This window comes from Vicugna pacos, chromosome 16 (genome assembly GCF_048564905.1).
Source record: "Vicugna pacos chromosome 16, VicPac4, whole genome shotgun sequence".
NCBI lineage: Eukaryota > Metazoa > Chordata > Mammalia > Artiodactyla > Camelidae > Vicugna > Vicugna pacos.
Window position 1 is genome coordinate 42,253,524 of NC_133002.1, and position 26,927 is coordinate 42,280,450.

The window sequence follows — 26,927 nt, forward strand, 5'->3', positions numbered from 1 at the left end:
TACCCCAGCCCGCGACAGGGAGGCACACTCCTGGTTTTACCCTGCACACCCTCCGCTCCCGCCACTTCCCACTCGGTCTTCATCCCCACGTCAGAAAGTCCTCTGGCAGTCCACTTTTGCAGGACAAAGCAGCTTGTCCCTGGAGAGGCCGTTCCTGGGACAGAAGAGGTGGGAGGGAGCACTGAGATACCCCTCTGATTCTGGAGCTTCACCAGCCACCTGGAGAGGCTTAGATCTGGGATGGCCAGCCAAAGCAGAGATGCGTCGGTTCGGCTTTAGGACCCAGGAGCTCCAGAAAAAAAAAAAAAAAAGACCGAATTTTTTCCCCCTAAAGTCAGCTCCGACTTCTCAACTTTCCTGAACTTCCCTCCCTCTCCAGGCCCCAGGTCTCTCAGGCCCCTCGGGGTGAGGGTGAGGGTAAACCTGGAGTTCTTTGTGATTCTTTCCTCCGACTCTAACACTATCAGCCTGTCCTCGTCCCGCTATTCCACTCCGCCTCCCCTGCCCCGCCAGCTCAGTTTCCCCAGCCCCCATTCCACGTGGACCAGCCAGTGCAGGGGTGGGGATGGAAGACAGGAAGAGGGGGAGTCAGCTCTGGGAGGAGGAGAGGAGAAAGGAGTCTGGCGGCAGCGACTCTCGCTTCGCCCTCACCGCAGGCCTTCCCAGCTCCAGGCACCATGCTCCGCGCGGGGGGGGGGGGGGGGGCAGCCACACCCTCCGCCGGCTCCCCCTACTGTCGCCGCCGCTGCTGCGGCTGCTGCTGCTGCAGGCCGTGAGGAAGGGGCTGGGCCGCGCCAGTCTGGCCGGGGCCCCCCCTGGAAGAAGTGGTTATCCAGAGGTACCACATCCCCAGGGCCTGTCCCCAGGAGGTGCAGATGGGGGATTTTGTCTGCTACCACTACAACGGCACTTTCGAGGATGGCAAGAAGTTTGACTCGAGGTAATGGTTGGGTGCCCCCAGACTCACCATTTCCCTTCCCTGAGCTGGTGGCCAGGCTCTCTTAGTCATGGGGTTCCCTTGTTGCCGCTCTCAAGCTGTGTCTGCATCCCAGTACTCAAACTGTGATCCCCTAACCCCAAACACTGCAGGCTGGGAGGGGGGGACTCCTAGACAGCCATCTCCCCAAAGACATGCCTGCCCTCAGTCGCAAGCCTTCGCCTGTCAAAGGACCCTAATTTCTTTCACACAAGCTTCCTATGTCCCACAAAGTGCGTGATAATCAAGGTGAACTGCTCTATTTACTTACCAGTGCTTTACTTAAAGACACAAGAGGGTTGGTTTCCAGTTCATAGTGGGGGGAAGGGCTGCTGTGTGTGAATTTGACAGTGGTCTCAAGACTTTCCACCTTTCCATCCACCCTGACTCCCTTTCTGGCTCCAGCCCCAGGTTTCAGTGCCTTTGCCTTTAGAGAAGAGGGAGTAAGTAGAACATTTTTTGGAGGGGATAGGGGTTTTGAGCAGCACATGAGGTAAAGCAGGTGGGCAAGATAAGAGCAGGAGGGTTCCACGAGCATAGGGCATAGCCTGGTGTAGGGATCCTGTCTATGTGTCACATGGTCACACATGCCACCCTGGGCTTCTCAGAGAGTTTTCATGCCTCCCTCTCTGGATGCCCCCGCACCCCCACCTCCCTCCATCTTAGCTCTACCAGGCCTGTGCTGCTGCCCATCTTGCCAGCCTTGGGATTTGAGAGACCAGCTTCTGGTCTGATCCAGGCCTTCAGTCTGCTCTGGCAAGTCAACTTTTCTTGGATGAGGCAGGGCAGGGCTGCACACCAGCTTCAGTTGAACTTTGGGTCCCTGTCGTAGACAAAAGCCTTCACACCATACGCCAAGAAGTCGGTCCCTCTTAGACACTTCCCCAAAACACACAGCTCAGCCTACAGAAATTAGTGACTGTGGATTTGGAGCCAGGCAGTATATTGGGAAAGAACACAAACTCCTGAGACCAAGACCCTGAGTTCAAATCCAGGCTGTGATCATGGACAAAGAATTTTACCTCTTTAAGCTTTACTTTCCTCATCTGAAAAAAAGGTGGTTAAAAACAAATCTGAAAAACTGAGTCCCTAATTCCCAAGGCTGATGGGAGGACTCAAACAAGATGATGAATGAAAGTGAACTTTACCCAGTCCCTGGCAGTCTTGACTCGGGAAGAACCCTGGTAGTGTTTAACTGGTAGAAACTTTGTGCCATGGTCAGGTTCTCACAACAGCACTGTGAAGGAAGCAGATCAGACATACAACCAGATCAACGGGCAAAATAAAGTATAGGAAGTAGCCAGGAGTACCACTCTGAGCCCGTGGTCACCAAGGTGTGGGGGAGGGGTCGGGAGTTGGGGGATGACCTCCCTGCTGGGGACTCTTGGATCGGGGCTGGGCCCAGTTCACGCAGTGCTGAACTTGGAAAACGTCCACAACCCACAGCCTCTTCTATCAAAATAACAATCTCCCATCCTTTGCTAACTTCTGAAAACTGCAACTAAAAACAGATAAAAGCCATGGCAATTTTAGAATAGTCCTTTTCAAAATTGAAAACCAGCGGGGAGGATATAGGTCAGTAGTAGAGTGTATGCTTAGCATGCACAAGGATGCATGAGGTCCTAGGTTCAATCCCCAGTACCTCCATTAAAATAAATAACCTAGTTACCTACACCCCCTCCAAGAAAAAGCAAAATAAAAAATAGAAGTGGTGCTGGGAAAACGACAGCTAGATGTAAAAGAATGACATTAGAGCATTGTTTTAAAAATTGAAAACCTATCCCCGGCCTCCTCTGCTTCCCCTTCCTTTCCTTGGTGAATTGATGATACAGCGGCCCATATATGGGCTTTGGAGTTCAACAGACCACACGTTAGTTGTGTGACCTTGGGCAAGTCACTTGGCCTCCCTAGCCTCAATTTTTTTCATAAGAAAAATGAAATCAATAATGCTCACCTCACAAGGAAGAGAATTAAGTAGGATAATAAACGCAAAACACCAAGCATTTCATTGGCTTATCGTGTGCGTGCTGAATCACTGTTCCTCTTCCCCTGCGGCTGCACATACCGACCCTTTGCGGTCAGCAGACAGTAGCAGCAGACAACTCCCACCCCTCCTCTAGGACTTCCTTTTGTAGCAGCCCATCCTATTAAGGCAGGGCTTGTGGCCCACCGAGGAGGGAGGCTTGCAGAGGGGATGAGGAGCCTGTGGATCTACACCTGTGGATAGGGAGGGAGACTGTGTGTGTGAGCACCTGTGGATCTGTGCAACCATGGCCAGAGGCCACTGTATCCCATCTGTCCCCTCCCTCTTCAGCTATGACCGCCACACCTTGGTGGCCATTGTGGTGGGCGTGGGGCAACTCATCACCAGCATGGACCGAGGCCTCATGGGCATGTGTGTCGATGAGCGGCGACGCCTCATTGTGCCTCCGCGCTTGGGCTACTTGTAGAAGCATCGGCGTGGGTAAGAAGGGCTGGGGCCCTGGCAGGGGGATGCAGGAGACCAAGGGGCAGAAGCAAAGACCCTAGGGCTGGAAAATGAAGCTCAGAGAAGGAGAGTGACTTTCCAAGTATGAATAGCGGCTGGTCTGGGACCTGAGTTTTGGTCTCTCAGCCCCTGGGGCGGGAGCAAGGGAAATAACAGGGCCCTAGGTGGAATCCTAGCTTGACTCTGGTGGGAGACGGGGAGCTAGGGCTGGGGGAGCGGATGGCCTAGCAGGATGTTCAGACCTCCACTCCACCCCCCAACTCTAGGGGCTGCACCAAACACAGCAGTGCTCATTCCCCTGATGCCACCCACTACTTTGACATGGTCCTGCTGGATGTGTGGAAAAAGGTGGACACCGTGCAGGTGAGCACCTAGCTGCACCCACCCCACTGCCCCCGCGTGGCCCAGGACAGCGACTGTGTCCACTACCGCTACAACGGCACCGCCTTTGACAACAGGTAAGGGTTGGAGGGAGCCCTGGGGCACTGGGGACCGTGGTATGCAGGGGGGATTCTGGGGCCATCCTGTTTCTTCCACCAACAGCAGTCTCACCTCTATCTCATTCTTTGCAGCTATAGCAGGGGCAGAACTTATGACACCTACGTGGCCTCTGGATGGCTCATTAAGGGCATGGGCCAGGGGCTGCTGGGCATGTGTCCAGGAGAGAAGAAAGGTGATCATCCCTCCATTCCTGGCCTATGACGGGAAAGGCTATGGTGAGGGCAGCCAGCAGCTCAGGGATTCTCTAGAAGCAGGCTGCCATATACAGTTGCTCAGGCTGTGTACTGTACAAGGACATCTAGCCCAGGAGGCAAGTAGACATGAAACCTAGTACTTGGTGATCATCTCATTAAGCAGGGGTGCTTCATTCTGATTCACACAAAGCTCAGTATGGGCAAGTGGTGGTCCTGGGGAAGCCTTAGCTCCAGCCTCACAGGGGAAGAACCAGGGCTGCTGATGGATGGGGAAGGACTCGGGAAACAGGGTTAGCACCTTTTTGCATGGTTCTCATATAGACCTTCCTGAGTTGGGAGGAAGCCCAGTTTTGCCCTCCACTTGGATAGTTCAAGCCTATCCCTTCCCCAGCGACTGTGATCCCCCCGCAGGCCTCCCTGGTCTTCCATGTCCTACTGATTGACATGCACAACCCAAAGGACACCATCCAGCTGCGGACACTGGAGCTGCCACCTGGCTGCGTCTTGAGAGCCATAGCCGGGGACTTCATGCATTACCGCTACAACGGCTCCCTGTTGGATGGCACCCTCTTTGATTCCAGGTCAGGGGGGTTCTGAGGAGGACGGTGGGAGTTGGGAGGACAGGAGAGACACTGAGGCAAGAGGAAAGTAGCAGGTGTGAGGTTGCCCCAGGCAGCAGCTGGCGGCAGCTCTGAACTGCTGGGAAGGGCGGGCCCCTGTGACTCCCTTGCTGGCCCCCCCACCTTATATTGCAGCTACTCCCACAGCCACATCTACAATACCTGCATGGGGCAGGGTTACATCATCCCCTGGATGGACCAGGGGCTACAGGGCTCAGGCATGGGGAGCGCCGGAGGATCACCCTCCCCACACACACCTCGCCTATGGGGAGAACGGGACTGTTAGGCTTGTTCCCTGATCCCAGCCAGCACCTCAGCTCCTCCTGACCTCCCCTTGACGGGGGGATTCCAACTGATGCTCGGCCCCTCTCATCACAAAAACTGCCCCCCCACCCACCCAGCTTCTGCCACATGGACTCCATCCTTTTCTCCAGGGCAGTCTCCCACTTCCTCCTTCCACACTGGAGAAGGGCAGCTGACCCTGAGTTTGGGAGGGAGGGTGATCATGGGAGACCAGAAACAGCATAGCCCTAGAGGCAAAGACACCTGGACTTGAGACCTAGCTTTGCTGGAAGCCTCAGCGTGCTCACTTGTAAAATGGGACTAATCACATAGCTCAACAGGGTAAATTATTGGGATGTTCCAAGGTGTATGTAAAGGGCTTTCTAACTGGCATGCCGTCCCTCCCCTCCACTGCCTCCCCATCCCCAGAGTGTATTAGAAGAGGGGACTAGATAGACAAACATCCCATCCCATCCTCGTTTAAACCCCCTGGCAGGGAAGGTCTGGGGCCTCCGTGGAGGGCTGAAGCCTACTAGACAAGATCCCTGGCTTCGCTGGGCTGATCTTTGATGTCCACATCATCGACTTCCACAACCCTGCAGATCCAGTGGAAATCAAGACAGTGTCCCAGCCCACCGAGACCTGCAACGAGACGGCCAAGCCTGGGGACTTTGTCCACTACCACTATAACTGCTCTCTGCTGGATGGCACCAGGCTCTTCTACTCGTGGGTCCAAGGCGGGGCCAGGGCTGGGCAGGTGGATGGGCCTGGGCTTGGGGAGTCCTCCTAACAGACCCCCAACTCTTACTTCCTTCATAAGTTCCCATCTAAGTGAGTGGGGGGAGCACAAGGAGCTAAAATTCTCAACTCCGTGAGCAAATGGAGGGTCAAGTAAGCAGTAGGGGGTGCTGCTAGTTGCACTCTCTGGATGGAACTGGAGCAGGGAGAGATGTGAGCCCCCAGGCCACACTTCAGGGCAGTGGCAAGAGAAGGGGATCCTACCTCTGAGCTGCTGGGTCCCTGCACCCTGCCCTGGGGTGGCACCAGGAGAGACTCGGGAAGGGGGCGTGCCCAGGACCATGGGAGGTGAACGGGCAGGGGACGAGGCTGGGCACTGACCTGGAAGTCTGCTCTCCCCACAGCCATGACTACAGGGCCCCTCAGGAGGCGACTTTGGGGGCCAACAAGGTGATCCGAGGCCTGGACACGGGCCCACAGGGCACGTGTGTGGGGGAAAGGTGGCAAATCCTGGTCCTCCCACCCCTAGCACATGGAGAGAGCGGAGTTGAGGGGCAGAGACTGGTCTGATGGCTTTGTCCCTGCCCACTTGTGGCCTTGATGGCTGGTGGGAGGAGTGAGGCAGGCCTTCCAGATGGTTCTGTAAACATCACATGCCCCACTCTCTAGTCCCCAAGGTGGGGAAATTGAAGCCTATGAGTGGGAGAGCACCCTGGGCAGACCGCAGAGCCAGGCCCAAACCCTTCCCTTTTCTCCTCCTCATCCTCCCTCTGGCTCGGGGTTGGGGGGGTCCCTGGCAGTGCGGTGCTGCTGTTTGAGGTGAAGCTGGTGTCTCAGGAGGATGCGCTGCCTACAGGCTACCTGTTTGTGTGGCATGAGGACCCTCCTGCCAACTTGTTTGAAGACCTGGACCTCAATAAGGATGGCGAGGTCCCCCTGGAGGAGGTGAGTGAGGAGTTCAGTCCTTAAATAACCCTTCCCACACTGTCACACAGTGGAAGCCACCTTGCACTGTGGCATCTAGCAAGAACGCAGTGCATGTCCACCATCCTGACTGCGCCCATATTCCTGCCCTTTGTGGGTCACTGCACCTTAAGTCCCTTGTCCTCTGGCACATGCGGCCTGTTCCCCCTATGGCTGTCTGTCCCCCTTGCATGCCCTCTGCCCTGGCCCCACTCAGGACTCAGTGCCATCTTCTCTCCTCAGCCCTTACTGACTGGCCTCCGCCCAGGAGCCCCTTCCAAGGCCATCTGCAGCTGCTCAGGCCAGGCGCTTGCTCAGTCTCCCCTTCCTTGGCTCTCTGGCCGTTCTCCACCTTCATCAAGGCTAAAGTCAGTGAAGGCAAAGGACGCCTCCTGCCTGGCCAGGACCCTGAGAAAACCGTAGGAGACATGTTCCAGAATCAGGACTGCAACCAGGACAGCAAGATCACAGGAAAGAGCTCAAGCTGAAGTCAGATGAAGATGGAGAGTGGGTCCATGAGGAGCTCTGAAGGCCAGAGGCCTGGACCCCAAGGCAAAGGCTCATGTCTGTGGGGACAGTCACCCTCTCCCCTGCTGGGATGAGATCTGGAAGCCTCTGAAAAGTGGCCAGAGGAAACAGCTCTGGTCTTCCCACTGCCTGAGAGTAAAATCACAGCACAGACCTCTATTTGGTTTTTCTCTTTCAACCCCAAACCCCTTCCTTAAAAGTTTTGGAATTACAAAATCAGTCTGGGGTTGGGTTGGAGTCTGCGGGTTGGCTGGGGTCATCGCCAGCCCCTCACCCAGAACTTCCCTCCATGGCAGCAGACACTGAGCAGGGCCAAGCTCATCATTTCTTAATTTCCCCAAACTTCCCCTTTGCCTGTACTTCCCCCACCATCCCCACACTCCCTCCAGCCCCTAGTCCTCTGTCCTCAGCTCCCCAGGAGCATGCTTTCCTCCCTTGGCTCTGGCTGGTTCCAAGGGAAGGGGGTGGTTTCAGGGGGCCAGCCCTACCTCACCTGTCCTGGTCCATTCCCCTGTCACATTCCTCCTCCACCTGTCCTTTCCCCCCTACAAAGAGAAGAGGGTCTCATTGAGGGCTGAGGGTGAGAGGGGGTGGGCAGAGCTCTGCACACTCAAAAGATTAAACTGGCATCAGACCCCTTTCTCCTTTGTGCCAAATAAAAGACTAAAGTAAAGCCTCTGGGACATGGTCTTTCTGTGTGGATTGGCCCTTAGACCCAAACATCAGGGAGAAGGGGAACCAAGCAGGCTGTCTCCATGGCCGGTCAGCTCCCGACCCTGTGTCCCTGGGTCTTGGTCTCCTGCCTCCCTGAGGCCCCACTGGGGCATCACCATGGAGGGAGGGTGGGGAGGGGGCGTCCACTGAGGACAAGGCCTGCGGGGGAGGCGCAGAGACATGACCCTGACCTCCTCCTAACTGTCCCAGTCAGTTGGATGAAGGTGGTGAAAGGTACAAACTTCCAGTTACAAGACAAATAAGTACTAAGGATGTAATGTACAGAATGATAAATATAATTAACATTTCTATATATTATACATGAAAGTCACTATGCCAAGAAAATAATCATTTCATACGAGAAGGTTGAGCTTCAGGGAGACTCACTACAGTGCTGCTTATAGCACACTGGCTAAATTTGGCCACCACGTGTTTTTGCCAGTAAAGTTTTATCGGAACACAGTCATGCTCATTCATGTATGCACTGTCTGTGGTTGCTTTTGTGCTACAGTGACAGGGTTAAATAGAGACCTTATAATCCATAAAGGCTAAAACATACTATTTGGTCCTTTACAGAAAGAATTTGCTAACTCCTGATTTATGAAGATGAAAATTGGAACCAAACTGAGTGTCCAAGAATAAGGGATTGGTCAAATCACAGTGCATCCTTTCAGCAAAGGGAATGCAAGGCCACTATGGGAAAATGCTGTGGTACGGGGGCTGTCCAGCTTGCTACACATTGGAACCATCTGGGGGAGCTTAAAAGTCCCATAGACCAACCCATCCCAAAACAATTAAATCTGCCTGGGGGTGGAACCCACACAATAATATTTGTTAAGCTTTCCTGGAGAGTTCTAACTCAGAGCCACTGTTGTAGAAGATTATTCAATGACAAAGAAATACATCCACTGTATACAGTCATCCCTCAGTATCCGCAGATAATTGGTTCCAGGACCCGGCACAGATACCAAAATCCCCGGATGCTTAAGTCCTACAGTCACCCTCCATATCTGTGAGTATGGAACCTGCCTTATACTGAAAAAAAATCTTACATACATGGATCTGCACATTTCAAACCTGTTTTGTTCAAGGGTCAACTGTATTGCTAAGTGAAGAAAAGCAGATTATCCACCTCTGACCCAGGGCCACGGTGCCCTGTCCTGTCGCTGAGCCCTGAGTAGCACCTTGGGGACTGACCTTTGCCAGCAGTGAGGGACTGCTGTTCAGTGTCTGCTGTTTGAGACCTTAAAATGGAAGAAAAACACTGACAAAAAGCATTAAAAACAAAACCAAAATAAGACTGTATTGGTAAACATCTAAATTTTTAAGAAAAGTTAAAAAAATTAAAAAAGCAACAAACTGTCAAAAAAAAGCACAATTATCTAACAGAGTGTACTATATGACTCTTTTGGGTAAATGTCTACACACACATTCACACACAAACACACACTCTGTCTCTCTCACATATACAAACAACAGGTGCCGAAACACTGACGTGCTCCTCTCTGTAGGATGGGGCTAGGAGAGATTTTGATACTTTTCTTTTGATTATCTGCGTTTTCTGTGTGTTCTAAAGTGAACAGTCTATCTTGTACTAAGTACAAGAAAAGAAAGTCATCAGCTTAAGAAGTCATACACTTTTCGTTTTGGGGAAAAATACAGGAATGAGCATCTTATCAAATAAGGAGTCTGCAGGTCACTTGTGTGCACAGCACACCTGTAGGGGTGCTGGCACTGCAGACCAGTGGGGAGGCGGGTCCCAGCCTCTTGGTGACACCAGGGCTGTATGAGTCAGGCACGTGTTGCTGCCTCTAAGCGTCAGGCTCCTCAAGGGTTAAATGGGATGAGTTTGCCCACCTCGCGGGATTGAAGGCACGAATGTGCAGCCTCTGGCACAAAGTAGGTGCTTGACAAAGGTCGCTTCTTCCTCAATAAGCAGCTCTCAGAGTCAGAGTCTGTAGCCAGCGTCTTGCTCTTCTGGCTGAAGGAGAGGGATTGGCTTTGCCAAAACTGGGCTTGCCCAAGTTCATCCCCAGTTGCTGGTCCCCGGTGCTGCTGAAGCTGTGCCAGCCGGCAGCCACGTCTCACTGGCAGTGGCTTGGAATCTCTGCTGCCCGTGGAATGTTTCTGTGCTCCCTAGAAAGGCGCTGGCTTCTCATCAGCACAGTCTGTTGACCCTCTATCAGCATAGCCTGTGCTCACCATCCTCAGGTTGGGGCCCATCTGCATGAAGAAAGAAGGGCTTTCCAGTCTTCCCGGGGCTGCTCCCCTTTAATAAAAATGACAGTTGTAGCTGCCATTTATCGACCCTACGTGTGCCCTGGGCTTACACCCTCTACGTCTCCACTTCAACTCTGCCAATCATGTGACGATATTCCCATTTCACAGGTGGGCTCAGGAAGGTGAAGGGACTCAGTCAAGGTCACACAGCCAGTAACTGGCAGGCTTGTCTGGCCCCTAATTTTCTCCACTATACCACACTGCCTTCTAGCTGTCTCTGTTCCCTCTTCTATCGTGGTGGACTGTGCAGCAAAGTTAGATAACCGTTCTTATAAAAGCAATGATTCTCTCAACATTAACTGTGGGATCAGCTAGAAAGATTTTTAAATGCTGGGAGTTGGGGTGGACATTGGAGGGGGTGGGGTGGAAAGGGCGGAGCTGGGAGGAGGGCCAGTGGGTAGCAGCTGGAAGGGGACACACGGGGCCCTTGGCGGTTGTGATAATGTTCTCCTTCCCGGTCTGGGTGCTGCGGACTTGGGTGCTTTTCTATGCGCATGTTATTTTATAGTAATTTTTTTAATTTTCTTTTTTAAATAAAGAAAAAAAGGCAGTTGTCCTCAGCCACATCACTGTCTCCTGGGAAAAGGCAGTCTGTGGCCCCCAACTCATCATCTTGAAGATGCTTCTTACAGCACCGAGCAGTTGTTGGCCTTCGAGTCTGTGCCTGTCCTCAACAACAGGCAGGGCTGATGATATGCTGAGCTGGGAAAGGCCCACTGTTGCCGCAGCAGCAGGTATTCACGGACAGTCAGGCCCTATTGGCTCTACACCTCCTCCCTCCCCACAGCTGGACTCACAGAACACCATCCTGCCCACGCCCTGGGGCCTAGGGCAGCAGGGATGGAGACAGCTACAGCCCAGCACCTGGGCCCAAGCTGTGAGGCCCCTGCTGACTTCTGTCCTGTATCATAATTTGAGTCACTGGACACATGGCTTCTGATCTTCACTTACAGACTCTCTGGTTTTTAGCTGGACCCATGGATGTATGAAACGAAGATTGTATTTCCCATTGTCATTTGGAGCTAGGTCTAATTACGTGACTCAGATTGGGCCAATAGAATGTAAGTGACATATTCTGCACAATTCTGGGAATTGCCCTGAGAAAGGAGAGTGCTCTTCTTCTTCCCCTACTCGTTCTTGCTACCTGGAATATGGCATGGAAAGGCTGAGTTCCAGCAGCCATTTTATGCCAGGGATCAAAGTCATGACTGAAAATAGAAGAGCAATGAGACAGGGGAGCCTGGGTCATCTCTTGTTATTTCCTTTGCACCATGGGGCATGCTGTTGGTGGAGGACTGACTCCCTCGTTCGGGGTTCCTTAATATGAATTCCTACCCTGTCTGAGACAATGATATTTAAGGTTTTCCATTCTTCTCAACCCAACTTAATCCTAACTAATACTCGGGGCTTCTGACTTGATTCTTGGCCTGAGTTCCTGCATTGGTCACCTGCCCAGTATGAGGATGAGGGTCCCGCCTGCTCCTTCTGCAGACTGGAGTTCTGCCCCCACTCCATCTCAGTGGCTGGGCCCTGCTGCGTGCTGGTGTGCCCCGTCCCTGCTGCCTGCACGATCGTGTGTGGCAGGGCTTGCCTCTTGCCAGAGTGGAGAACAGCCTACTGCTCCTGCCGCTTTCTGAGAGTGAGCCCTACTGCTTCTCTCTTCCCGCTCATCCTCTTACCCTTGGCACCTGCCCTGTGCCTGACAGGCTGGCTGCTCTCTGGACATCTGCTGCGGGATCGATGTCTACGGTACCTTCTCCAGGGGACAGGTCCATGAGGAGCCAGTTCATGAGACGTAAAAACCATGGCACCTTCATGCATACATTCAACGGTTGATATTCATCAAGCGTCTGTCTTGGGCACTGAGGACACAACAGTAAGACAGACACAGTGGAGGGACAGACCTAGCACAGCGGGTACAAGCACAGGCTGTGGAGTGAGGACGGCAGACACAACCGCCCGAGGCCCTGGAGCTGGTCCCAGGGAATTTCAGGGTTTCCTTTAAGCGTATGCCCATGACCTTGGTTACATGTGCAAGTCTGCGTGAGTCACTACGCCTCTTGGGCCCTCAGCTTCCCCATCAGAACAGGACGAGGCTAAGCTGGATGATGTTTAAGATTTTGGGCGGGTCTTTCCACCTATGGAGGGAGATAAGGGCTCAGGATCCTTAGCCTGGGCTTGCCACCCATGGGCCTGATTTGGGGCCTTAAAACAACCCATCTAATTATTTATTATGATTCCGTGGGTTGACTGGGGCTCAGCTGGACAGTTCTCCAGTGCAGTGTGCTCATACAGAAATGGAAATAATCACATGTCCCTACCCCGAATCCTCACAGAATTCATGAGATAATACCCTGGGTAACTGATAATAGATGAGGGGAAGTTTCTCTCTATAGAAAAAATCCAGCTAATAAATGAAGAAGGAAAGATAGAATTATCACCATGTTTCACCACGCCCCTCACCCCCGGGAATGACTGGGTCCAGGCATTGGGCATCAACAGCTGCTAATGTCATGAGAAGGAAGCCAACTAGACATTATGTCCCTTTGATGGAAGAACACAACACCTACTGTGATTTTAATCTAATCAAGCTTCTAGACTCAACTGTCAATTTACAGGAATTATAAAAGACAGAGAACTACCTCATGGGTTTGTAATCATCAAAGCGCAGATGGACAGTCTATAGGATGTATGACCTGCCTTCTTCAATAATAAATTGCAAGAAAAAAGAGAAAGATGAAAAAGAAACCTGTGGATTAAAAAGAGATTGAAGAGACATCAGCCCATCACAACCGAGTGCATCTTATTTGAATCTTCATTTAATCTAACTGTTAAAAAATGCCTTTTGACATAAAAACAAGAAATTTGAACACAGATCGACTGAATATGTAATGATATTAAAGAATTCTTGTTTTAAGAAAGACATTATTGTTTTAAGAAAGATGAGTGAAGAACAATGGACGGAGTAAAAAGAACTACACAGCGGCAAGGAGCTAGTGTGAAATAAGGTTGGGGAGGATGAGGACGGAGACTACCGAGGGATTCCTGCCCCCAGCTCAGCCATTAGCGCACCCCGTGGGTGGCCTTGGTTGGTCCTTTCTCCTCCCCAGCCCTCAGTTTCCCTACCTGTGAAATGAAGTAGGCTGGCCCAATGGGTCTGCAGCGGCCTGAGCCCGGCCTCTTTCTGCTTTGTCCTCACCTGTGCAGCCCTGCAGCCTTTACTGGGTGCCTGTGACCCCCCTACCACGTGTCCATAGGAGCATAAAAGCAGTGGGATGGGCAAAAGCCCAGAGCTGCTGGGCCCTGAAGAGCCTGGAGCAGAAGAGGCCACCTCCCCGAGGCACCCTGCTTGGAGGATCAAGCTGCAGGATCCCAGGTGGGCAGGTCCAAAGCCAAGGGACTAGCTGTCCAAGAAAGAAACTGCTGGAAGACCTTATCACCCATCAACCACGTGCAGGAGTTACTTGTTCACCAGGATGGTTTGGCCTTTCCTTATGACTGGGGCCTTCTGCTGAGTTCCCTGGGCCTACATCCTGGTCTGGTCACCTACTCAGGACTCCAGTTGAGGTGGGTTCCTGCTGCCTTTGACACACTCTCGTGGGCACAAATGAGTATCACTGGATCCTATGTCACCTGCCCCTCAGTTCCTTGTTGCTGGCCTCTGCCCAGCTGCTCTTCCAACAGCATCACTAAGGAAGTATCAGCCTTAGCACTGAACCACATACATTGTAAATGCTCAATAAATCTCAATAAGTAAGAGGGAGGACTTCCCTCCTGGACCATCGCAGGGGCTTAAAATTCTCTTAAAGTATCAGGAGCTTTATCTCCAGAAGGTTAGACTAAAGTACCCACCACCTGCTACCAACACCAACCAATTTAACATTTGGACTCAGTAATGCCCCAGCTCCAAAGAGCAAGAAAGCCAAGTGCATGAAAGTGAGCAGTACAGAGTAGCAGCCACACCCACCACGTTGGTGCCAAAGCTGCATTCAAATCCTTGCTCTGTCTCCTACCAGCTCTGTGACCTTGGGTGTGTTACTTAACCTCTCTGAAGATAATTTACAAGAGTGCTGTGAAGATGAAATGATTCACTGCACGCACCACATCGTGCCTCACGCTCTAGGAGGGCTTAATAGACATTAGTAACAGTTTTTTTTGAGGGGCGGCCTCCATTGCAGCACCCCACAGGTGCTCCACCATCACCTCCCCACCCCTAATTAAACCTTCTCTCCTTTCCCTCTCCCTTATAAAAAAGGCCTTTCCAGTGCTTCGTTCTTCAGCCTGGTTGGCTAAGCCTGTGATGTTGCAGTGTCTGACAATGCAATCCCGCCTTGTTTCAGGTCGGGTGGAAGGCCAGCACCGAGGGCACCCTGAGCCTGTGTGTGTGTGTGGCGTGGCTGCCCACCCAGGGGAGACAGGACAAGTGGTAGCGCAGGGAGGTCTCTTGGACCAACAAGGTGGAATCAGGAGCCAAAGAGATCACAGCCCAAATCCCAGCTCTACTACATGCAAATTGGGGTGATTAATGCCCACTTCCCGGGCTAGCGAGCACTGAGGAGGGAATTCTTTTAAGAAGTGTTGTTGCCCACCCCACCCCCGATTTCCTGTACATGGGCCGCTGCTGGCCTCTAGTGGCCACTGGATAAATTGCATGGCAAGTTGACCTGAGAACAGGCATGTGGGAAACATTTTCCCACTTCTGGATTTTCCTGATGCTGGGGTTCTCAATCATGACAGACCCGTAACTCCCTTTTCATAAAATATATTTCATGTAATTATAGTAATTTTTTAAAACTTTAAGCACTTTATTGAGGTATTGACATACTACAAATGACATATTTATAGTGTACAATTTGATAGTTTTTGATATATGTTATATACCCAAGAAACCATCATCACAATCAAGACAGTGAACATCTGCATCACCCCCAGAACTTCCCTGTCCTCCTTTCCAATTCCCCACCCCAAGTAAGTACTGAGCGGCTTTCAGCCATTGTAGGTTAGCTTACATTTTCTAGAGTTTTCTATAAATATAATAGTACAGTATATACTCTTTTTTTTTTTTTTGGTCTGGCTTCTTTCATTCAGCATAATTACTTTGAAATTTATCCATGTTATTGTGAGTACCAATAGTTCGTTCCTTTTTTATTGCTGTGTAGTATTTCATCACATGAATGTACTGCAGTTTATCTATTCAGAATGAGGATAAATTTAAAAATTAATGTAATGCCCTACTGTAATAGCAGAGAGCAGATCTGACTCTATGTTGGATCTGTTCCTTTGGTTTTAACCACTGTGCCCTTTTTTCTGGGTTTATTCTTACTGGCTCTGCGCCTTTTGTAAAAAGATGTTGCCTTTAGCCTGTCTGGTAAACAGGAGAGCCTTTTCTCAAGGCTCTGATCTTTAAGATATTAACACTTCTGCACTTATGTAAATATAACAAGTTGCATAATAGAAAATAACCTTGTTTTGCTGGAGGTTTTGCAGGAGCACCACGACCTGGCCCACGTGGACAGCTGTGGGAGCAAAGAATTCCTACAGCAAGAAGTTTGCAACAACCAACCACACCCCCTCCCCTATTTTTTTGTGTAAAAGGAGCCTGTATTCTGACTGGGGCAGGGTGGTTCTCCAAGACATTAGTCTGCTATCCTCTTAGCCTGCTGGCTTTCTGAATAGTCACTATTCTTTGCCCCAACACCTCGTCTCCCAATTTATTGTCCTGTTGTGCTCCGAGCAGTATGAGTTAGGACTCGGTAGCACTACTATCATATAAAAGAGAAACCGAAGGAAAATAACACAATAATAGGTAAGTCCCATGTGGATGCTCAGCCATGATCACACTGGAACATATAATGATGTAGTCAGATGCTTGACCTATACACACAATTACATGAACCCGGTTCTTTGCCAGAAACTTTGGTTTGGCTCCCATGGCCAGCAGTTGGCCATCCCATGCAGGAGGGTACAGTTTTGTGTGGATGATGCGTGGGGCCTGAGATTGAGCCAAGGAGGTGGACACAGGCAGGTTTTAACTCAGTGGAAAGATTCATTTCTCACAGGGCTGACCATCAGGGTGGCATGCTTCTTTCTGAGTTATGTGAATGCTGTGTTTGGACTGGACCACCATGGGATTTTAGACCTCCATCCAGCCTATTAATGATCCAGACTCATTCACTAAGGTCCATATTTAATTTTTCAAAGGCACGTTTGCATTCCTCTTATCTTACTTTCACGGCACAATCTAGGAGCTTCCACTGCACTTTTCTGAGCAGGGACATAAGCAGTCTTCCCTTCCCCAAGTTCTCAGGGCCAGCGGCAGGCGTTGGCACTTCCCAGTCCCACTGGGGCCTCTCTCAGGAGCCAGAATATGATTTTATGGAAGAAAGTGTTCAGCAATGCTTTGGAGGCAACAAGGCTTTAGAACCTTCTACTACAAACATAACCTTCAGTTGGCAGCTTGTTAGCTTGATTTATAACTTGTAAATGTTTTTATAGACGGATGATCTGTGGCCTCCGTGTTTTCTTGCCCTAGGCTGTGACATCCTTAATTTATTCATGGACCCCAGGTTGGGTTTTCCTGTTCCTTGACTGGGTAGGAAGCCAACTAGGGCTCATGTCTGTCACGGTTGGGTGGGTGGAGGGTAGAGGGCCCCTCAGGTCCCCCTTTGAGAGCTGTCATCATCCTCTCTAAGACTTTAAGCTGCAGGGAACCCCCCTGTTGGCCCAATTTCCAGCATGTGGACCTGGGCTACAGAAACCTCTCCTTCCGCCCAGGGCTCTAATTCTGCACAGACAAGGTTATTTGGGTCAGCTGCAGCACCTGTAGATTTTTGGTCACAAGCAGTACCTCATGAGGTGGTATCCCGAGAATGCCCTCTTCCAAGGGTTCTACCTCCACCCAAGTCCTGCTGGCTTCACATCCCAAGATGTAATGTGTTGCTGTCCTGCTGGGGAGGGAAGTCCAGAGACGGAGGGTACAGGGCAGCACGGCCCACTTAGAAAGCTCTTCCTACTTCCTGTCAGACCCTATCAACCTGTCTCCAAGGGTGGGGTGAGGATCGGTAACAAAACTTTCTCTTGTCTCCCTTTTGCTGCAGTTGGTGGAAGTATCTCCCAGACTTCCTTGGTGACTTATGTTACTAGCATGTGTGGCCTTCATGGAGAGGTAACAGGTTGTCAGGTCACCACTCCAAGGATGGTTAGCCCCATGCTGACTCTATTAGGCAGGTCTCTTCGGTTGCAAGTGACAGAAACCCAACTCTAATGCGTTTACACAAGAAGGGACCTTTATTGTATTGCAAGGTTGCAGTAAGAACTAGAGCGTGTTTAGTTTGCAGAAAGATTGGACCCTGGGACTGGAATTCTGTCTCTTCTTCAAGGAGGCTTGGTCTCTCAGATGGGCTATATCCACAGGATTCCAAACTGTTGGCCTCTGGCCCTACACCCACCCAAGGCTTCCTATAAGAAGCTGAGCTGCTCTGCTTAATTTCAAGTCAAGACATACTGGTTGCGGCCAGGGCATACCCTGTCACATGGAGGGCAGGGCCCTGCGACTGGCAGCCCCACTAAAACCCCATGGGGGAAGGAGTTGCCTCACAGATAGTCCTGTTCCCAGGAGGGAAGGGAGGGGCAGACAGATCAGCCAGCGCTCTCCACCCTGTCCCACCCGGCGGTCTGCCTCACAGCGTCAGCAGTCCCTCCAGGCCCGTCTGCCACTTCTGCCTGAAGGTAGGGTGCACCTCAAGGCTGAGCCAGTTTGCGTGGTCAAGACCAGAGTATTCCCTGGAGAGTGATGACGTCACAGAACTGGGGTTCCAGAAGGTGGGGGTGGCCCAGTACTCCCGCCATCTTTAGACAATGGAGAGCGGTGAGCAGGGCGGGGCTAAAGGGTAGTTCCTGAGGAAGAGGAGGTGGGACCTGGGGCCAGAGAAGGATAGGAGAGAGGTAAGCGTGGAGTGGGAAGGTGGGTGGGTGTGCACCTGCCGGAACCACTGTCTTCCCCAAGGGAACCCCAAGAGGGGGCTTCAGGGGCAGAGATGGGGCTCCCTGCTTTGTGAAGCTCAGTGATACCTGTCTCTGAAGGAACCTACTGAGTCAGGGCAGAATATGGTTGCACGGGACATGCTTATACTAAAAAAGTATTTGATGTTTGTCTGAAATTCTAATGTTAACTGGGCATCCTGTAATTTTATTTGCTTAATCTGGCAACTCTAGGGTGGGAAAGAGAAGCAAAAGAATGGTTATAAGCACAGGCTGCTGTGAGTGAGTCTTAGAAAACAGAACAAAACATCCCTGAGGAAACAGGGCATCAGGGCAGCATCTTGTCCAAGCAGAAGCTGCCTGACTCATGAAGCCAGTGGGTAGAGGAACCCTCAGGGTCTAGTTTAAGGGGAAAGATACACACACACACACACACACATGCCTCGTGCTAGAAATAGCCTCATTCTATGCTTTTGTGGCAGTGACCATTTTGAAGAATATAGGCCAGTTATTTTATAGGTTTTCCCTCAGGCTGGCTTTGTCTGATGTCCCCTCAAGGTTATGCATCCCTGAGCAGAATACTACGTAAGTGATGTGTTTCCTTCTCAGGGTATCCCATCCGGAGGCACGTAATCGCTCTGTGCCCCTCACTGGTGGTGTTAATTTTGATTACAAGGTCAAAATCCTGTCTGCTTTCTTCACTGTAGTGTCACTGTTTTTCTCATGCAACTAATATGCACTCTATGGGAGACACTTTAAGACCATTTCCATATCCCGTTCTTCATCAAGCATCCCACCACCTCGGATTTAGCATCTACTGATGATTTTTTCTTGCTCAAACTGACCTATGATGATTTCAGAATGGTGATTTTCCTACTTCTCATGACTACTTCCACATTATCACTCAATTTTATTGTTAGGAAGCGCACCCCCTTCATCCCCATTATGTATCTATTTGCCTATTTATTACTGTTAAGGACTCTCGGATTCTTATCTCAGTCAATGTGTTATTATCTGTCACTATCATTATTTATTTTGATGATCAAGTTGTTCCAGATTAACTCGGAAACCATCATGCATTGGTTTCTCAGATATGATACCAAAAACACATGCAACAAAAGAAAAAAACCAATAAATCAGTCTTCAACAGCATTTAAAACTCTTGTGTCTCAAAGAATATTGTCAAGTAAGTGAAAAGTCACAGAATGTGAGGAAATATTTGCGAATCATTGTATCCGATAAGGTTCTAATATCCAGAATATATAAAGAACATTACAACTCGATAAGGAAAAGACAAATAATCCAACTGAAAAAATGGGCACAGGATCTGAATAGACATTTTCCCAAAGATATACAAATGGCTAATGAGCACATGTAAAGATGATCAACATTATTAGCCATCAGGCATGTGCAAATCAAAACCACAATGTGACACTACTTCATACCATTAGGATAGCTTTGATCAAAAAGACAGATAAAAACAGTGTTGTTGAAGATGTGGAAAAATTGGAAACTTTACATACTGCTGATAGGAATGTAAAATGGTGCAGCCACTTTGGAAGTCCAGCAATTCCTCAAAAGTTTAAACTTTAAGTCACTATGTGACCCAGCAATTCCACACTTTGGTATATATCCCAAAGAATGGAAACATTTGTCCACACAAAAAACTTTACACAAATGTTCATAGCAGCATTATTCATAATAGCCAGAAAGTAGAAACAACTCAAATGTCCATAAACTGATGAATACATAAACTAACTGTGGTATATCTGTACAATGGAATATTATTCAGCCATGAAAAGGAAAGAAATCCTGGTATATGCTATAACATGGATGAACCCTGAAAACATTATGTTAAGTGAAAGAAGCCAGACACAAAAGGCCACACTAAGTATGTGGCTTCATTTTTTGGAAACATCCAGAATAGGCAAAGCTCTAGAGATAGGAAGTAGGTTAGTGGTTGCCATAGGCTGGAGGGAAGTGGAATGGGGAGTGACTGCTAATGGATATGGGGTTTCTTTTCGGGTTGATGAGAATGCTCTAAAATTGACTGTTGTGCTAGTTGCACAATTCTGTGAAAATGAATTGTACACTTTAAATGAATTAACTGTATGGTATGTCAATTATATATTGTGAATTACATCTCAATAAAGCTGTTACCCGAAAATGCTGTTCCAGATTTGCCCAGTGGGTACCCCTTTGAGCTGGCTCTCATGTCCATTTGACATGCCTCAGTCTCTATCTTCAGCACTTCCTTACTTTCTGCAGAAAATAATCCAGATTTATCTTGTGCCCTTTCCATCTCCAGCCTGGGAATCAGCCATTTTCCCTGGAGTCCTGGTTCCCATTCAGAGGGGGGAAAAGTGAAACCACGATCTGGGCACTTATTATTTCCTTCAATCATCACAATAAGCCTAACAAGTAGGTATTAGCATATCTTCATTTTACAAAGGAGACCCAGAGAGGTTAAGTATGTTGCCCAAGGTCACGCAGCAGCCCAGCCTTTGAAAGCAGGCAATGGGAATCCAGAGCCCTTGCTCTTCACTCCTCCTCCTACACACACACACACACACTCTCACACACACAGAAAATGTTCTAAAATTGACTCTGGTATTAGTTGCACAGTTCTCTGAAAATGATTGAATTGTACACTTTAAATGAATTAGTCTGACTGACACACACAGAGTGAAAGTGAGGGTTATTTCTACAACTAGATCATTCTTGCTTGCTTTATGATATGCACTTCTGAATGGAAAAAAAAAGAATAGAACCTATAACCATCCCCCATGAACTGCACAAGGCAGGGCATCCCCTTAGGGAAAGTCACGTGTCATGTGGGGTGTGGGGTTGGGGGTGATCAGCGTCCAGTGTCTTAGCCCTTCCTCTGAAAGCACATAAGCAAATACAAGCTCACAAATACTAGTGAAGGGCAGTTCTCATTCATCTCCTTCGCCCACCTCACTCCACTGCCCTGTACCCAAATGCTGTCCCAGGCTGGGCACCCATCCTAAGGGTGAGAACAACTAAAAAGAAGGTGGAGCTCTACAGATGAAAGGAGATTGGCCTTGGTTTTTAACTGCTAAAGCTGGGCAATGGGTACACGGAGGTTCATGACACTATTCTTTCTCCTTTTGTAAATGTTTATGATTTTCTGCAATAAAAGAGTATTTATAAAATAATACATGAGAGGAAAGAGGCTGGAAACAGCCGGGTGGAGAGCTGTGAGTGAGCGAGGACATTTGGCTGCTCTCTCCATATTCCTCAGGCCCTCGGAGCAAACCAGCAGGCAGTGTGGGAGACCCTGGGACCCGCCGGCCCGCCACTGCACCCCCCTCCACTGCGCCTCCTCCCCGCCGGGGATGCCCAGCCTGCTGCTCGTCTCCTTGGCCAGCTGCCTGCTGGCCATAAAGCAGGCCAGCCCCATCAGCCGCTGTGACTTGGCCAAGGTGCTGCATGAGGAGGACTTGGATGGGTTTGAGGGCTACTCCCTGAGTGACTGTGAGTGCCATCCCCCCCCCCCACCGCGCCTCCTCACCCGGTCATGCCCTTCGTGGCCAGCTGTCTTTTTCTGTCACTTGTTTTCCCAAGTCAAGTTCAAAAAACAGCCCTCTCCAAGAAGCCTTTCCCAGCATTGCATATTTGTTCAATGATTATTAGTGAGCACTTAGTGTGTCCCAGGAACTCTTTCAGACACTGGGGGTATAGATATCAGCACAGCCCCTTCCCTCACAGTGTTCACATTCTAGGGGGAGAGAGAGCAATAAAAAGAAACATACAAATATATGAAGGACTTCCTGGTGGTGATAAATGCTATGAAGAAGAATAAAGCAGGGGGAGTGATAGGTGACAATTTCTAGAAGAAGTCAAGGAAGGCCTCTCTGAGGAGGTGACACTGAGCAGTGCTGAACAGAGTGAAGGACCTGGTCCCCCAAACATCTAGGGGAAGAGTATTCCAGACAGAGGAAACAGCCAGTGTAAAGGCTTTATCCTACTCCAAGGTAGAGAAATCGCCCTTCTGCCCAGAATTTGTGCACATCTCTCTCACAGCACTCTCTCCTTTCATCTTGCTTTGTGGGTTTTTTAGGCACAAAGCTTCATTCTTATCCTATAGGTGCCTTGAAGGCAGCATCTGCATTTGATCCAGCTCAATGTCCCTCCCTGGGCTTTGCACAGTTTCTGGCACACAGTAGGTGGTCATTAAGGGCAGAAAGCACGGATGGACAGGTGGACAGATGGGCGGTTGTGCTGATGGGTGGGTGGATGGACTGAAGGATAAGAGGAGACGCTAATGGGTGTTTGTAGCCCGCAAGCCCCATCTAGCCTCTAAGGCCTTGCTCCTTTCTTCCGGTTCCTCATCTCCCTTCCTCCTGCATCTCCCTTCTCCCTCAGCTTATCCCCCTCTAGAAACCCTCTTCTCCCTGTTCTAAGGGCTGTGCCTGGCTTTCGTGGAAAGTGCCTTCAACATAACAAAGGTAGATGAAAATACCGATGGCAGCTTTGACTACGGCATCTTCCAGATCAACAGCCACTACTGGTGCAACGATTACCAGAGTCACACGGAAAACATTTGCCACGTGGACTGTCAAGGTCTGGCTGGGGCCCCAGGGTGGGAGAGGTGAGAGAGGTGACCAGGTTCTATGTACAGGACTTCCCTTCCTACGCACAACCTGGGAATGACCCCTGTTGGGGTGGCTCAAGGAATCAGGGAATCCCTTTACTGAGTAGAGGGTTTGACTTGTGTCCCTAATTGCGCATCCGTAGGAGTTGCCATGGTGTTCCACAGGCTCCAGACAGGCTCGCACAGCCAGCAGCGGTAGAGCAGCAGCAGCAGCCAGCATTTATTAAGAGTGGATTATGTCCTCAGCACTTTACATGCGTAGCTCATTTCATCCAACCTGCCATGCAGTATGATCCCCACTTTACAGATGAGCAAATTGAGGCTCACAGAACCAGTGCCAAATGCCAAACTGATGGCCCTGAAAGCTCAGCTCTCACCACTAAGTAGTACTGTCTTTGGCTAACAGTCTAATCAAAGGCCAAGGGCAAACTCCCCACCCTGAGCTGATCCAGGAGGCTCCATGGTCCATGACTCAGTCCCTTATCTCCTCGTTTGTTCACCTGAAGAGCCTCCCTCCTTAAGCATGACTTTACCGTGGTCCCTGTGGTTTCCCTAGAAACCTCCAAACCTAGGGGTGAGCCACCATCTACTCTGGCTAGGAAGTATGGTAGCAAACCAGCCCAAATCTCAGGCTTCCTGTCCCTCCTGCCCCCACCCGCAGCCACCCCCCAACCTCCAGCAGCCATTGTATGGATGCCCCAGTGGGCCTCTAGGTGGGAGGCCCGCCCCATCTGGAAGTACTCAGCCTCCGGGTGGCACATGCCTGTGCGGGGAGAGCCAGTGACCGCCTCAGTCTTCGGGACTGTCCCCTGTGCTCTCACCAGTACTCTCCCTCTTCCTTTCAGAACTGCTGAGCCCTAACCTTCTCTCAATCATCAACTGTGCAAAAAAGATTGTGTCCGGAGCAGGGGGCATGAAGAACTGGTGAGGAGGACTCTGTGGGACTAAGCTAGTTGGCAGGGTCTTAAGAAAGATGTGCTGACAGAGAAAGGGACACTAGGCCAGGCCTAGATGTCTTCTACAGTCTAGAAAGATGTGGGCTAGTGGCAGGGCTTGGAACGCTGGGATGTGGCTCTTCCTCTGACTGTGTTAAACCAAACTCTTTTGGCTGCAGTGACAGAACCGCCTGAGCTAACTGAAGGAGTCTGTTCTGAGAGGACAAGGGGTCTTACTGAGCCCACATGAGGGGTGAGGTTGGGCCTCAGGAGGAGGACGGAAGCAGGGCTGGAAACCATCAGCAAGCTTTCCTTGGCAGGTTTCTGCTTCTCTTGCTGTATTTGCTTTACGACTTCCTCTGCAGACCAGCTTTCTCTGCTCTACCGTCCACAGGACAATGTCTGCCCTGAATCTATGGGCTAATGTCCCAGGCAACCACACAGAGCCTGGCTAGGCTCAGTCCCAGTCCCAGTGCTTGAGGTAGAGAATCTGATGGGTTCAGCTCAGACCCCGTGTCCCTACTCGGCTCAATCAGCCATAGGCCTGGAAGCAGTGAAGTAATAGAATCCTGTCTGCCACAGGACCCTCTCTCTATAACTGGCTGCAACATTTTCTAGAATAAGTGTGTTGTTCATCAGCTGGGCAGACACCCCAGCTGTCAGCTTACCAACGGTGGACGTTGGGATGGTTACTTAACCTCTCTGACCTTCAAACTAGATATATAAATAATATGGGAAACTGAAAAAACGGAAGGAGTTAAGTGCCTTGCATTCTCTAAAAACACATGCAAAAGAATTGATGACTATTATGGAGAGAAAGTCAGTGGTTGCCCCTGGGTTTTTTTTTTTTTTTCAATTACTCTCAGCCCTGTAACACAGTGCTCTCCTCCTTCAGAGGGAGATAAGGATTCGAAAATGTGGAAGCAAATAAATAATAATAATAATAATAATAAAAATTTAAAAGCCTATGGGGGGGTGTAGAGCTCAGGGGTAGAGTGCATGCTTAGCATGCAGGAGGTCCTGCGTTCAATCCTCAGTACATCTATTTTAAAAAAAAGAAATGTGGAAGCAAACTGAATGGGGGAAGAGGGCAAACAACACGGATAAGGGAATTGAAAGGAAGAATCAGAGGGGCCAAAGGAGGACAGATTAGACTGCTGGGAGTGAAGGGGATGCTGGGCGTCGCTCTGCGCTGAACCCTCACTAAGTTCCGGGTCACGTGGGCGGGGGAGCAGCTGGTCAGGTGGAAGCAAGAATCAGGCTTTTCTCTCCTCAGGGTAAAATGGAGGCTGCACTGTGCGGGCCGGCCACTCTCCTACTGGATGACAGGATGCCACCTGGGATGAGGCAGGGGACAGGCCTGTGGTGGAGTCACTCCAGAATTCCTCTCCTCACTTCAGAATTCTTCATTTCTTCTTCCTCTTGCCTCCACTTCCTGTTTTCTTCCCTTCCCGTTTACAAGTAAAACTGACCAGAGCCCCAGAAATAAATGGGTTCTAGGGCTTCGTTCCCGTTACTGTCCAGGCCCAGGCCCCTGGTTCCTTGACTGTCATTTGCAAACCAAGAAGACTGTAATGAAGAAGTTTCTATATTTTTGGAATTATTAAAGCATTCCTTGTGCACAGACTGTTAATTTATTCATTATTAATTCCACATGTCTTTGAGTACCTAATAGAGTAGGAGTGTGCTATGGACGAGAAGAGAAAGCATAACTGTTGTTCATAATCCAGCTGGGGAAGCAGAGACACACGTGCATAATGGAGACAAGGAATAGATACATACAATGAATACAATAGTAATAAAATCTATAATTATTGGTTTGAAACAGTATCAGGATCAAAGTTATTCCTCCAAAGCCAACTAGTTTTGAAGTAAGAAAGCTCAGAAGTAGGTCACGGGTGGGGCTAAGGGTCTGGTATATTGAGGTAGAGAAGGGAGTGGAGGGGAGGGGAGAAACGGTGCCAGGTGCCAGTTATTTGGGGTACTTTGGGAGAACAGGCTAGAATTCAGATGATTAAAAAAGCTTCAGGATCTGCTTTGCTTGGAAGGTGCTGACATGGAGTAAAACCTGCTTAAGGACACTGCAAAGACAGAAAAGGGACAGTTGGAGGAATGCCCTGGACAGAGCCACCATCAGTCCTGTCTGACTAAACTGGGGTTTTATCTTGAGCCACTCATAACCCTACTCTGAGCTTTAACTCCTTCAGCTATAAAATGAGTGATCTGACTACTCAGTGATTCCCAGGCTTTTGGATTTCGCAGACCAGTAATTTCAAAGAAAAAAAATTAAGACTGTGAAAGATTGCAACATTTTACTTTAATGCCTAAGTATTAATCAAAACAACTATCCTTTATCAGTATCTCTTCATAGGACAATTTTTAGCATCAAATTGAAGGAAGGTCATACTTGTAGGATAATACAAAGGAATAGATTTTGTCCTGTGGGGGGAAAAAAAACTTAAACCATGATTATATTGTCCTTTTCCCATTTTGCTGAGAACTAGTAAAAACATCACAGCCGGCATGGGACTGAAGACCATTGTTTGGAAACCTCAAGGGATCTGTTCTATTTCCCCTACAAAATAGCTGACTTTTAGGATACCTAGAACAGCCCTTCTCAGGCACCATGAGCTCCAACGTTGGTGCCCTAATTGGACCAACTTTTTCCAAATTTATCTCTCCTTCTCATCTTGCCTCCCAACTTTCCACATCACCTGACCTCCACCAGCTCACATACGTAATTCACCAAAATCATGAAGGAAAGTCAGGGAATTCTTTTTAAGGATTTCATGTTAGACAATTGATGGCTTTAATGAGCTATACCTTGATATATTTAAAACTCATGCGAACACTCTTAGGTCAAAGGATTTCATCTTTAGTGGTCACATTCCACAAAGAGTTGGGAAGTTTAAATTTTTAAAGTTCTGTGGGTAGTTAGTGCTAACTACCTAGTACTCCAGTCTTCTGTGGGAGTTTGAAAATCAAGCCAGCTGCTATAAAGATGTCTGCATCACTCGATCCTGTAAACTCACCCTTTGGACTCTACCCTGAAAATACATTTGAATAGAAACACTAAACGCCAAAGACCTCTAGGCTGCCGGGCTCTGGGA

General features: G+C 49.6%; 1 protein-coding gene and 1 pseudogene across 3 annotated transcripts; both read left to right on the forward strand.

Moving 5' to 3' along the window:
• The first annotated feature begins 565 nt into the window (after positions 1 to 565).
• On the forward strand, positions 566 to 7,937 carry LOC102542947 (peptidyl-prolyl cis-trans isomerase FKBP10-like; annotated as a pseudogene).
• Positions 7,938 to 18,122: 10,185 nt separating this feature from the next.
• Positions 18,123 to 25,441, forward strand: LOC102545376 (lysozyme-like protein 6). 3 transcript variants are annotated; one of them, XM_072940042.1, is made up of 6 exons: positions 18,123 to 18,228; positions 21,530 to 21,762; positions 22,376 to 22,450; positions 22,693 to 22,851; positions 23,728 to 23,806; positions 25,094 to 25,441. In XM_072940042.1, exons 2-6 carry the CDS (start codon positions 21,624 to 21,626, stop codon positions 25,161 to 25,163), a joined length of 522 nt encoding a protein of 173 aa, XP_072796143.1. In that variant the 5' UTR covers positions 18,123 to 18,228; positions 21,530 to 21,623; the 3' UTR covers positions 25,164 to 25,441. The 3 variants fall into 3 exon arrangements, with proteins under 3 accessions (XP_072796143.1, XP_072796144.1, XP_072796145.1); XM_072940043.1 differs by lacking the exon at positions 22,376 to 22,450; XM_072940044.1 differs by lacking the exon at positions 25,094 to 25,441 and having other exon boundaries at positions 22,693 to 22,879; positions 23,728 to 23,807.
• The last annotated feature ends 1,486 nt before the right edge of the window (positions 25,442 to 26,927 follow it).